Source organism: Heptranchias perlo, chromosome 1 (genome assembly GCF_035084215.1).
Source record: "Heptranchias perlo isolate sHepPer1 chromosome 1, sHepPer1.hap1, whole genome shotgun sequence".
NCBI lineage: Eukaryota > Metazoa > Chordata > Chondrichthyes > Hexanchiformes > Hexanchidae > Heptranchias > Heptranchias perlo.
This window is the reverse complement of record NC_090325.1, coordinates 143,968,405-143,982,106: the sequence shown is the minus strand read 5'-3', so window position 1 is coordinate 143,982,106 and position 13,702 is coordinate 143,968,405. Positions and strand designations below refer to the sequence as shown.

At 40.1% G+C, this 13,702-nt stretch overlaps 1 protein-coding gene across 3 annotated transcripts in view; it reads left to right on the top strand.

Annotated features, from left to right (window-relative positions):
• Positions 1–13,702, top strand: part of arhgap10 (Rho GTPase activating protein 10) — a 197,935-nt gene that overhangs the window by 183,016 nt on the left and 1,217 nt on the right. For 2 of the 3 annotated variants that reach the window (XM_067992209.1, XM_067992222.1), the window contains exons 20-22: positions 2,730–2,898; positions 8,712–8,819; positions 11,572–11,663. In XM_067992209.1, coding sequence (XP_067848310.1) covers positions 2,730–2,898; positions 8,712–8,819; positions 11,572–11,663 — 369 coding nt within the window. The remainder of the gene's footprint in view (positions 1–2,729; positions 2,899–8,711; positions 8,820–11,571; positions 11,664–13,702) is intronic. The other variant, XM_067992215.1, reaches the window with a different exon arrangement.

Sequence of the window (13,702 nt, the reverse complement as noted above, 5' to 3'; positions counted from 1 at the left end):
GTGTATTTAGGTTTGTTTATACTTACAGGACAAAAATGAAAAGGAACACTCCCTCCACATAAATTGAAGCTTTCCGTGTTATAAAGAATGCCGGAAACTGATTTTAACGTTTGTGCTTTAATCTCGAGATTCTGATGACTTTTAGCATCACTCTTGCAGTTCAGTTGGACCTCTTGGTTAGAACCTTGGATGGCCTATAGTATGTCAGAGGTATTCGTTATTCTTTAACCATGAGTTATAGTTGCTGCAGTGCACAGCCAACCTTGCCTTACAGGTGCACAAATGAGTAGATTGTGGGAACCCACAGTTACTGGCCATCTGAATTCAAATGGTACAGAATAAGTAGAGTACCAAGTAGAGTGAAATTGCATGTTTGTTAAAGTCACATTGAGTTGTGTCCAAGTACAGAATACACTTGGATCCGTTCTAAAAGCATTTTGCAAGGGTACAGATTAGTCATTTTTCTTTCACTATCTACTCCTTTTTTCTTGCCCTCATTCCAACTTTCCCCATTCCACTCCCCCCCCCACCCCGCACGTAAGAATGTTAAAAATTGCATTTGCGAAGATTAAAATAATTTTAAAACATTTGGAAGAATTGGCTTCGTTCCAAGATTTAGTAACATTTCTGAAATGATTTTTTTTGGCAGTTTTCTCCCCTTCTGCCCTGAAGGTATTGAGTCTTACTGGTTTCACTGGCACTAGCAGCTCTCAAACGCCTTGTCTAACTGGCCATTCTTCAGATATGAGCTGAGACAGTGTCAGAATATTTGTCTATGGAGGACATTGCATCTAAGCTTGTTCCATTCCCCACCTGACATCCATGTACACCAGTCAACAGATTTCACTGGTTGGAACAGGAGCTCTGGCTAAAATTGTTTCCCCTCCCCCTCCCATCCACCAGGAGCACTGAATCAAATTGCTGCGCACCAGTTGCTGACCCAGCTGAGATCAGCAAACTTGGTACACGGTCGGAGCAAACCGTGGACCTTTTACACACTAGGCCACAAGTTGTCCACCACGCAGTCCGTTCACTAGTCGGGAGACGTGTATCTGACCCCAGCATCAAAAAGTTGGATATTCCTGCACTAGGTTCTCATGACAGTTTTGAAATACAGTTGTGCCTGTTTACTTGCAACTCTCTTAATTGCAATTCCTGTTTTAACGCAACCATTTCTAAAGTCCTGTTTTTTTTTCCCCACCCTCCTTCCAATTGTGAAAAGTTTGTTTTACTGCAATTTCATTTATTGAAGTTCCTGCTTGTATGCAAGAGTGACACACAGGAATCCCTCTTTAACGAGACTTGTTACCTTTGAAGCTGAGGCTTTCACCTCTCAATCCGACTGGGTTCAGTGGTCAGTGTACCTAAGAACCGGTTTTACCTGGTTTCCACCTGTTTGTTGGTGTGTGGGTGAGGGAAAAATGGAAGTTGATTTTCCAGATGGCTAAACGAAAAAAGCGCAAGCAAGTGGATGTTTTGAACAGTTTGAAGGAATTAAGGATTCAAAAGCTAGTCGCACAGAAACATGACATTGCTGAATCTCAGGGTTCTCGAATTCTGAATGAGAACTGGGATAGGAAACAGAAGTATGAAAGTAAGATGGCTGATGTTGATGAAGCTCTGCTTAGGTAGCTTCACAAAAGAGCTCAGAAAATCCCACTTGACGGCTACCTGTTGAAAGATAATGAGCTTGCTAAAGAACTCAGTGTAGAAAGCTTTGAAGCATCAAATGGATTCCCGTGCCGCTAGAAAGTGAGACACAACCTTGTTTTTGAAAAGCTGTGCGGTAAAAAGTGGACAGTGAGAAAGCTGCTGCTGAGGCACGGACTGAGGAGGTGTTGCCGGGATTGTTTGCAGAGTATCCACCTGACTACATTTACAATTGTGATGACATCTATCGTGCCCTGCCTGGTCAAACCTCTACAAAAAAAACAGAGAGAAGGTGAGCCGTGGCAAAATGAGTAAAGAACATCTTACATTGTTGTTACGCACTAACCAAATGGGCTCAGACAAGGTAAAACCTCTCGTGATCTGGAAATGCAAGAGCTCTCATTGCTTTAAAAATGTGTAAACTTTTCCACCCGGTTATGAAAACAGGCCTAATGCTTGAATCATTCAAACAATTTTCGGAAAGCGGCTGCGGTCTTTCAATGCCAGGATGACAACACGCGGAGGAAGGAGTTGGTTTTGATGGATAATGCCACTTGCCACGATGTGGCTCTTAAATCTTTCATACATTATGGTACAATTTTACCATCTCACACCATTTCCATACTCATGAGACGTGAGCATTTTTGTTTATTTTTTAAAAATGTTACACCATATTCACCTTTTTAAGATGTTGTAATCTTTAACATGTTATACTGTATTCGTAGTTGATGTAAGATGTTTTATGTGATTTAGGCAAATAAAGGTCATTGTGTACCTGACCAGTCTTTGCTTTTGTTGTTTCCCTTACAGTGCCAATACAATTATATTTTGATGGCCTAAATCTTTTAGAATGTTGCTGTTGTGTCAGCATTTTGTACTACAATTTGTAACTTAATGAAAACATACTTGTTTTATAGGATCAGTAGTGATCGGGAGAACCAGGTGGAAATTTGCAGCATTATTTTAAAATGGCACATTTTTATTGCAGTTTGATTTTTCAAAAATGTATTCAGATGCATTTGTTTTCCTACTTTTGCTGTGTGATGTATAGTTTTTTCACTGAGTCATTTTACTTTTAGCTGAGAATCCTAACAGCGTCGTAGATAATACTCCAAGTGGAAGCATGGAATCCATTTCCTCCCACTCCTCGATAACTACAACATCCTCCAACTCCAACAGCCCCCCAGAGCAAGCCAGGAACCGTGTCCGTTCTAGCAATGTAGATGCCACTGATTGCACATCTTCTCCGTAAGTTTGATTCTTCATTTTTGAAATGGGAACTTTGTAAAATTCTTCATTCTTATACACTTCTCCATTACTAAACTGCTTTAACTGTGCTGGTTTCTGTTCTGCCAAGTCTGCTCCAATTATACTGTGGGATGGATTCCCAAAGTCAAGAAACTGACTTCAATGCTACTGTTCATGCCTGAATTTCTCATTCTCGAGATTACATTCTCATGGCACAGATTTAAGGTGATTGCCAAAAGAACCAAAGGCGACGTGAGGGAAAACTTTTTTACGCAGCAAGCAGGCATGATCTGGAATGTGCTGCCTGAAAGGGTGGTGGAAGCAGATTTAATCATGGCTTTCAAAAAGCAATTGGATAAATATTTGAAGGGAAAAAATTGGTAGGGCCATGGGGAAAGAGTGGGGGAGTGGGACTAACTGGATTGCTCTTACAAAGAGCCGCTCAATGGGCCAAATGGCCTCCTTCTGTGCTGTATCAATTCTGATTCTATGATTACATTGTTACTGCCTATAGATATGAATAATGCTAAAACAGGTTCCTTCAGTGAAATAAGCAAATGCTATTCAAAGCATAGCCGGTTAAACTTCCATAAATCTGGAGTATCTTAAATATGCATTAAAAAATTAAATAACTATGCAGTGGTTACCATGTAGTTTTAAACAATCTGACCTGCTTGCCGTAGGAGGCAGCAAAACCCTTGTGGAATATGGTTTTCACTCACTGCCTTGATCCCAAACTATCACTAGGATAACAATAAACAGGACTCGCTGGCGGTTGAGTGTACCATTTTGGGACATGGGTGCTCGGGGCATGAGCTGTCGGTCTGCCCATACAGGCCAGCAATGTGCTTTCAGCGTTTAAACTTGGTGAGCTCAGTACCAACATAATTACTGAGTTACTTCCATTGAAATATAAAAGAAGCATTGAGTGAAAATCGTGTTCAGGAGAATTTAGTTGCTTCTAATGACGAGAAGATTAGACAGTTTAACTTGCATGATTGTCATTCCTTGCCATCGGAGGCAACCCTGCAGCATAAACGCGACGTGATTTTTTTTTAATGCATTTTTAAATGTGACTGCTACCTCATCCAGAATCATTGAAACATTTGCATCTTTTTCTGAAAGAATCTGATTTAGCATTATTATCACCTACTTTCAATGAAATTGTGTGTGAACTTAAATAATGTGCATTTTTAATGATGGTAAACAATGGATATAGCTATCAGCACTCTGAAAGTGGTATTGCCAGACGATACATTACTGGCAAACGAGTTAAAATATTCTTTTCTACCAAACTGTTTTATCTGCTTTGAGGCCGTTTCTTTTCTTGCATTATTTTAATGACTAGAATACTTACCATTACCAATGCAAAGATCAATTTTTTCATAAAATCAATTTTAAGTTTGTTTTTCTTATGGAAGTGAGCTAAAAACAGGATCATAGTTTTAAAGAATATTCTGTGTTTTGGTTAATCATTCAAATGTTTTGATTTTGTAAACTTTGTCTGTTTTCACTTAGAACACAGCTCTTGTTTTTGCTGCAGTTCCTGAAAGATACCAGATGGTGTCTTTATATGGTGAATGTACTATAATTCCCATGAGAAGCCAAATGGCAGCATCCTGGACATGCAATTATGTAAAATCTAAATATATTAGTGCTTTTTATTTAAAAACTGGAACTTGTTCCGAAATAAATACCACATGAAAGCATGGTGGAGCACTTGAGCAGAGTGGATTCAGCAAATCAAGTGAAATGATGAGTTTGTGTCGTGTTTTAGCACTGTTCAAAACATGTCCTCACACACCAGGTAATTGAAACCTTTTCCATGGTGATTTAATGTACAGAGATGTTACGACACATTTGTTAAATATTTGCAATACAGAATGTTTAAGTTTAGCTATCTCATGGCACGCCGTGAGTAGAATTCAAGGTTTTTCCTCCCTTTTTCCTCTTTTCCGCCTGCAGCCAAGGGTGGGGGGAAGATGGGGGGTTTAGAAGGATTATTAGATGACGGGTATCCAAGAGCTGTTGCTGCAGATGTCTTGGGAGCTGGTTGCTGAGTGGCAAGGACAAAGGCAGACAATTTCTGTACCCTTTGAGCTAGGGAATTGTGCAAGGTTTGTAAAAACCTTAATAAAGAAGGGAAGAACAGAAAGTTTGGCCTAAAATGTTGCAACATTTTTTTACAAGATTTTTTTGTTTAGAAATAGTTAACTGCTTTACTTGCAGGATTAAAGGTTGCAAAGACAAACCACCATCGTACAGTGCTACCAAAACTCAAGATTATATCTGTGATGAACTTAGCTGACAGACATCTCAAAAGTATTCTGATGATCATCACCGTGAAATACTTGGACAAGTTGTTTTCCATTCTGTAAAGTTACCCATCACCTCTTTCTATAATTTCCAAGGTTTCATTCTGATTATGTATTTGAATTGTTAAAATCACATTTACACTTCAAAGTACAATTGATACTGGCTGGAAGCGATATGACTCAGTATGTCAGTGTGTGAATGGTAGAATGCAGTTTCTCCTAATGAATTCAGCTCTTCCTCTTCCCCCTCCCAGTTCCTTAATTTTGGCTAGGCCACTTGGGCGAGTATTAGGCTAAGGTGAAGCACTTCTGCAAAAGGTTTCTCTTTAGTGGGGGCGGGGAGAGGTGGACAGCAGATGGAATCTGACAATAAGTTGACTTGTGCACTTTATCCACTCCTCTTGGTTGGCTGGTTTAAGAGCCAGAGACTGGTGCATGGTGTGGAGGAGAATCTGATGAGTTGGCAGAAGATAACTTTTCTCTTCACCCCCCACTTTGCAAGTGAGCACCAGATTTGTCGACACAGCAAGTTTGTGTTACCACAAATATTTACAGTGTGGGTTTAGTACTTGTGCAGAAACTAAAATAATACACTTGTAGCTCCTGATATGATCAGCACTGCAATATGTAATCATAGTGATATCATGTTTAAAAAAATGGTAGAACATCAGTGTTAATGTTTTAATGCATAGATATACCCATCATTGAACGGGCAGACATATATTTCAACAATTCTCACCAGAGTTAAACTGCTTCATAATTCCAAAGTATCCAGATCTGTTTTGAAACATATTGGGGCCAGAATTTGCTGGAGCGGGGTGTCTCATGGCATGCCTGGTTAGTTAGACTTTTTCCTGTACCCTTCAGCTCAAAAATGTTTTGTCCTGTAAGTTTCTGGAAGTGCGAGCTGATAATGGCGTGGAGAGGGCTACAGGTCATCTGGGGCCTTGGTGAATGACGGGACTCATAGTGTAACTCCTTAACCAATGATTTTTAAGGATTGAGAAGTAAACAGAGGATGGACTGAGAAGGGGGGTGAATTAGAGTGGGTGAATTCAATGTCAAATCAGGTACAGAAAGAGAGGGAAAGAAAGATTGGATTAAGAGAGAGAGAGAAAAAAGAGACAGAACAGAAAAGTAAAAAACAAAATTTAAAATTTCACATTTTTAAAATCTGAAACAATTCACAACCTGAAGGAATGAGACTCCGCACTTATAATTGTTCACCCTCTGGGCATGAGAGGTTGATTAGCAGTCATTAACAATTATCACATAGTTAAAGGATTATTTACACTGTTAATTACTAGACGTAACTTTCCATGGCGGGTTCAATAGGCAATTAATGTGCAAATGCAGCAACTTCATGAAAATCACGGGGAGGTTAAGAGCAAATTGCCATTTTCGCGCAACTAACAGCGGAGCGGTGCAAATTGTCCAGTAACTTGTGGCGATTCACAATTCACGGTGTATCTCTTCCTCACCTCATGTTGCTGGCCGATTTGTACATTAATAACAGCGTGCATCGTTCACACACCTTTTTTCCAGCAAATTCCAGCCCATTCTGTATATAGTAAGTGATGCTATCTTCTCTTTACCCAGCCTCTCTTGAGTGTCTCCTTAGGCTCTTTTATATTTAGCAGCCTCAACGTAAAACTGCCAGGTTTGCTAAATCCAGCTGCCAGGATGACCTGTTATTTGACCTAGTAATCCAGTTCAGTGAGGTGCTTGCCTCCAGAATTGGTGGTGCAAACACCCCTCTGCCACCGATTATAAAAGTAGTTTTTCTTTTTTTCTTCTTTTTTAGCCCCTCTTTCTAGGTGTACACATAGTAAACTGGGCAAAAGCATTATCAGTGTAACAGTACCATATTATAATATTGTATTGCAAATGTAAGATGGTGTAGCTAAGGTTTTAGTTGTTGTATTTATTGATGTTGGTGGCCAAAGTAGTCATTGTGTTGTGTTTTATCTGTTGCTTTAATGTTCTTTTTAAAAAAAAATAATTTACAAAAAAGTCATGTGTACAAATGTTTTTTGGCCTTTTTTAATTCAATTCCAGTTTGATTTCAGATGATTTTGCTAAGCCTTGAGCACCAAAAATAACTTTTTTTCTTTCTCATTATTTAACATACAGAATATGTTTTCAGAAATCATAACTTCTGTTTGATTGTAAAGCACAACTTGAGTTTGGGGAGATATATAGGCACAAGTTGTACCTGAGGTCCAAACAAATACATCTACTCACTCACTCACTCTTGGAATAGCCTATTAACACTGAAAAATCCTAGTGCATTACTTAATTTTTTTTTCTACATAGTTGTTCAGGATGACAGACATCTTCAGAAATTTTATATAGGCTATTATGTCTGTCAATTTATCAGATGATTTTGTTCACTATTTAATACAGTGTCATCTCAAACAAGGATTGAAGTACTATTGTGTAGACCCTTTAAAAACATTCAGTGTTCTATTCGTTAAAAGAGAGCTGATACTTGTTTGCAAATAAAACTAATTAGACTAAAATGACTATATATTTGGCTCTGGGTCTGACTGCCATACAGATTATGTCAGCAGGCACGATTGGGTAATTTTTAATGACTTACTTTAGATTAGAGACTCGACACTCAAAATGAAAACAGATTATAACCCATGGAACCTTATCCTTTCCTTATGAGAACAATTGTCTGCAATAATGTCATCAATTGGTCAGTTGCCTGGTTATCCAGAACAGTGTTTTTTTAAAGGTGGCCAATACAGATTGAGCTTTTTTGATTCCAGTGTAAAAGTTGGTAAACTAAACTAATCCTTTTATTGGCAGACAAGTTTCAACAGACTGTCACCAGGACAATGTAAACCTACATTTAGTTTGTGTCGTAGTCCTTTTAATTCCAATTCTGCAGTTAGAATACCACATCTTTTTCTAGTTCAAAGGTCACATGAAAGAAATACAATTTCATGGAAAAATGGTTAATAGCCAAAGGCACATTTGAACAGATTTTCTGAACTACTGGATTTTCAAAAGTTTAATAAATACTTTCAACAAATATTGTATTTTTGAAGGGGAAAAAGTGTATTTTCAGTTAACTGCTGGTGCCACCATAACGACCATTATTTGCCAGGATAATCAGTGACTTATGGAGCATTTTCAAATTTATTTTCATAAAAGTGCCTCCAATAATATGAGTTTCAAAGCTTTGGAAATTTTTTATTTCAAGTATATGTTCTTGCTGCTGTGTTGGTATTTCTCCTGCTCAAGTTCCTGCAGTACACTGGGGCTAATCTGGGGAGTATGTGTACACAGCAGTCTGCACAGTATAACTTGTGCTTTTTTGAGACAGTTCTCTGTCATCTAGCCTGTTAAGTATGACAACAAATTTTAAGCTTCAAATGCTACAATATATGTAGAAATCAAAATCTAATTTTAGCAATGCAATGTCGATCTACTTTGATAAAAATTCATGGTTCACTGTAATGAAACTGTTTTGATTTATCTCACCAGTTCATCTATATCAATGGTTTCTTGGTTCAATTCTTCACCAACTTCACCGTCTTCACCATCTTTCCAGTTCCCACCCGTGATTGCCACAAGTGACAAACCTCCAAATGGGTATGGAAAGCTGTTTTATTTAGACTATAATAGTTGGCACTAGGTAAAAGGTTGATTCCTTAGTCATTATTGCTGCTTGGATAACAGACAGAGCTATTTGATTATGCTTTTGCTGGTTTATGGGCCAAATTCAGTGCAGTTCAGTGGATCGAAGTCCAAAGAATAAAGTTTACCCTGTTGACATTGTTGTAACAGGTGGTGGAGAAAATATACTCTGGCCTGGCATGCATAGGTACTTATTAGAAAAGCAGTGAAGTGAATGCATCAAAGTTCTTTGGTCATTATGCTACAAGTTCTGTAAAATGCAGCTTCTTACGTGAGGGAAGGCACTAACTAGATACGCCTATAACTTGAAACTATTCTTTACAGTACAGAATTACCATGCAATTTGCCCTCCTGAATAAATCTCGAGTCTCAATATTTACAGCAGATCTATCAGTATGTAGTGGGTATTTGAGACTCGACTTACTTTTTACAAGCGTACTCTCAACTGGATGTGTTAGGATTACAAAGTTTTGCTCGGATCCATTGTTTGTGGAACCGCTTGGCTCTGTCTATAACCTGCTGCTTTTGGTGTTTAGCATGCAAGTAGTGCTGTGTTGTAGCTTCACTGGATTGGTACCTTAATGCAAGGTTTGCCTGGTGCTGCCTCTGGCACACCCTTCTGCACTCCACATTAAACTAGGCTTTATCTGGCTTGATAATGATCAAAAAAATGAGAGATGTGCTGAGCCATGAGATTACATATTGTGGTGGTATTCTGCTGCTGATGGTCTATAATGCCTCCTGGAAGCCCTGGTTTTGGGCTGCTAGATCTGTCCTTAATCTGTCCTGCTTAATGCAGTATTTGTGCCACATTGCATTTGGAAGGTGTCCCTCACTGTGGAGATGAAACTTTGTATTCACAAAGGCTGTGTGGTCATTCCTACCAATGATACAGTGGATCAATGTGTCTGTGACAGGCAGGCCAGTGAGTAAAAGGTCAAGCAAGTTATGCCCTCATGTTGATTAACTGATCACTTGATGCAAGCTCAGTCTGGTAGCCATGTCCTCCAGGCCTCAGCCAGCTAGGTCAATAATGGTACTACCAAGCAATTCTTGGCGGTGGACATTGGAATCCCCCACTTAGAGTATATTTTGTGCCCTTGCTTCCCTCAGTGTTCCAAGTGGTGTTCAACATGGAAGTACACTGATCCGTCAGTTGAGAGGGGTGCGGTAGGTGTTAATCAGCAGGAGGTTTCCCTGGTCTTGTTTGGTTTGAAACCATGTGGTCCAGAGTCAATGTTGAAGATTCCCAGGTCCACCTATCTAGATAACATTGCCCCCACCTCTGTTGGATCTATCTTGCTGGTGGGACAGAATGTACCAAGAGATTGCCAGAGTCTTGTCCTGATCTAATGCCTGGGTTGTTGCCGATAGAGCCACCTAATATTTGTCTTGTTGCAGTTCTTTCACAACTGAGTAGTTTGCTAGCCCATTTCAGAGGGTATTAACAGTCAGGCTCACATTGTGGGACTGGAGTTATGTGTTGGTCAGACCAGGCTGGAGTGGCAGGTTCCCTTCCATTGTGAGGACATCAGTGAATCAGTTGGTTTTTTTTTCAACAATCTGGCAGCTTTCATCATAATCTTTCTGGTGCTAGCCCACAAATTGGCAGGATTTGAACTCTCAACCTCCAGGTTGCTAGTAGAGTAACTAGGCTACCACACCCACAATTTCTGCTCCTCTTCCTCCTGAGCTACAAATACATCATTCTGAATGCTCATCTGCTGTATAGTTCTCACTCTGTTTAAATTGAAACTCATTGTACAGTTTCCTAATCAAACTGTGGAACTCCTTCCCTTCTCAGTCTTTCTATCCTATAGTCTTGATGCTTTTAAAACCTCAGCATCACACAATCACCTTCTGATTTACCTCATCTCTTTTACTCCTTTCAGCATTGGTGGAGACCTGCATTATTGACCTTAGCCCTTTACATTGGTTTCTCAATTTAAAAATCAAGATAACTGAGTTAATTATAGTCGAGTTTATGTTTATTATCCTTGGAGTAAATGTATAAGATCAATTTTTAGGTTTCCCAGAAGTCACAGGGATACTCATGAAAAAGAGGATGAAATGGGAGTTCTGACCAAAGATAAGGACCTCTCGTGAGGGGGAAAGTGTTTGAACATTTCTTTTGATTTTTGTTAAAGAAGATAATTCTATAATTTTTTTCTAAAATCCCAGAGTGCCCGTCTGTAGGAATGTTACTTGACATGCACTCCCTTCATCAGAACAATCCTCTAATAACTGTCCTTTCTCCACAGATGCTGCCTGACCTGAGTGTTTCATTTTCTGTTTTATTTCTTTAATAACCTAAGTTGGAAATTGCTTGGAACTAATTATTGATCTTATATTTTACACAAAAAAAATCTTGTTAGAGACTGGTGCTTGCTGATCAATTCCAGACTGTACACAGGCCCTTTAGAGAAAATGTTATCTTGTCCTCTCAACCCTTGTGCTGTATGTATCTGGTGACATTAAAATGAGATCAGTTAAATAATTGTCGTTGGCATTGGTAGAAGTCACTTTAATAACTGGTTTAGAAAATGCTCTGGTTTTTAAGTATAGTTTGCTGTTGTACTCTGAATCTGTTTGAAATTAGTTATGCAGCAACCGCATTTGCTATTTGTAATCACAGACCATTTATTGGTTAACAAAATATTGCTGCTAGAATTCTCTCCAGCGAGGTGATGACTCATTTATTTTTCAGGGTTCCAAGCCAGAAAGCCAAGGCTGTTTACTCGTGTGAAGCAGAACACAACTCTGAGTTATCCTTCAAAGTGGGAGCAATATTTGAAAATGGTGAGTGTAACCTGAGATGTTGGATTATTTTCCTCAGGTGTGAAACACATTGTACCCCTTACTTAATAGAAATATAGTTACTCCAAAGTTATTCGCTTCATTAAACATCCTCCATACACCATAGGAGTTAAACCTATCTTGATCGGTTCTGAAGAAACGACATACGTAGCATGCATAAAGTGCATATGTTATGGATGGCCAGTGGTCACCTACTCCCTTTCTCTATAAAACCCCACGATCTGGACATTTCACATACTTTGGCCCTGATATTTACAGGGAGGTGGAGAGGGTGCTGGGGGAGTGCGGTAACACAGGAAAACCCAGTAAGGCCGAGCACATGGAGGTCCTGCCATTAATTTTTCTTCTTCCCTGAAATTGGCCGGCTGCCAGGCAGGAAAACCAGTGGCAGGAGGCCGCAGCCAGGAACTCTTGGGGACGGTCCCTGGCAATCGTGAAGTGGGAGGGAACAAGCGATCGGGGCTTGGAGGGGGGGAGGGAGGCCATTGGGGGAGGGATGGAGTGAGAGCTTGAGGTGGGGGGAGACAGGCCACGATCAGCAGAGGGGAGGCAGAAGGTTTCCTTGAGGGGCCGGGGACTCCTCTTCAGAAGTGCTGTAAAAGGCACTTAACCTTCTTGAGCCGGCAGCTCTCACCTCCCTTTTACTGCTGGGTTTCCCGAGCCCTGGGAAACCCGCACGCAACTGTTAAATATATGTCAGGCTCCCAATTGCACTGTAGGAGGCTGATTTACATATGTTAATGAAATGTCCCTCCTCTCAACAGCGGGTCACTCGCACAGCACGAAACCCACCGCCATAAAAAAGGCGACAGGTGCGTACACGGTGGGTTGGGGGCGCATTCACCGTTTTAAAATTTCTAACCCCCCCACCCTCTCCTGTTCGTCATGGGGGGTGGGGGGGAGGAGGGTTAATATCGCGCCATTGTTTTTCCCCAGCCAAAAAGTTTGTGTTCTCAGTTCTCACATTCACCACCCGCTGTTGGATTTGGAGAAGGTTTCGGCCTCCCCTTGAGTGTAGGTTAGATTAGATAGTCCGTATAGTTTTCATAGTTGGAGTTTTTAGCCAGCCAGCCTGCAATTTTCCTTTCTTTCTAGGTTTTCATTGAGAATGGGAGTATCACCATCTGTCCATACATCGCTGAAACAGCTGGCAGTGGTGCTGTCCTTATTAGGGCGTGTATATGAGTACAACACAATTTATCCTTTTGAGTGGAAGATCCACCTAGAGGGGATTCCAGAAATATTCAGGATTTAGGGTGCCCAGAAAGAACCTATTCAGCTGTTCAGACAGCTTCTGAGTTTCTGCTTTCGCATAGATGTCGTGTCAGAGGCCAAATGGTGTCCCCACTTCATCTCTGTTTGCAGTTCATCCATTTCCCTGCGTCCCACAAATGAAGTAGAAAAATTATCTTGAAAACCCCTAATTGGCTTTGCAAACTAAGATCTTGGTCATCCAGGCAGAGAATGGAGACAGGATATCATATTCTTAGATTTCTTCTCTCACTTGAGGTTGGGGGAAGTTCAATATTCTGTCCCATCCCAGAGGTGTTATGGTTTACTCCCCAGTTATTGAAAAGTGATGACTGTTAGAGCAGGGTCTCCAGTCTTTAGTGATAAATATCTTCGTCCATTCACAAGGCCATCCACTAATGGGGCTTACAACGTAGTAGAAAATGTTTTTTGCAGTGATGGTCTTGATGTCCCTCACGTTCTGGACCATTTCTAGCATTTATTTGAAGTTGGTTTAAAGTCCAGTTCTATTCAGATTCACATTGCAGCAATTTTGGTCTTTTATGACAAGTTTGTGTTAGTTCATTGGCCGATCCATTGGTGTCTAGTTTTATAAAAGCCATTAGAAAATTGTGCCCAGAAAGACCTTCACTGTTTTGAATTGGGATCTTTAGTCTTTCAAAAATTAACATTGCCAGCATTTGAACCCCATTGAATGTGTCATCTTCAGTTTGTTACGTGGAAAACTAAACTTTTAGTTTGTGTGTGCAGAATTAGTGAATTGGAAGGCC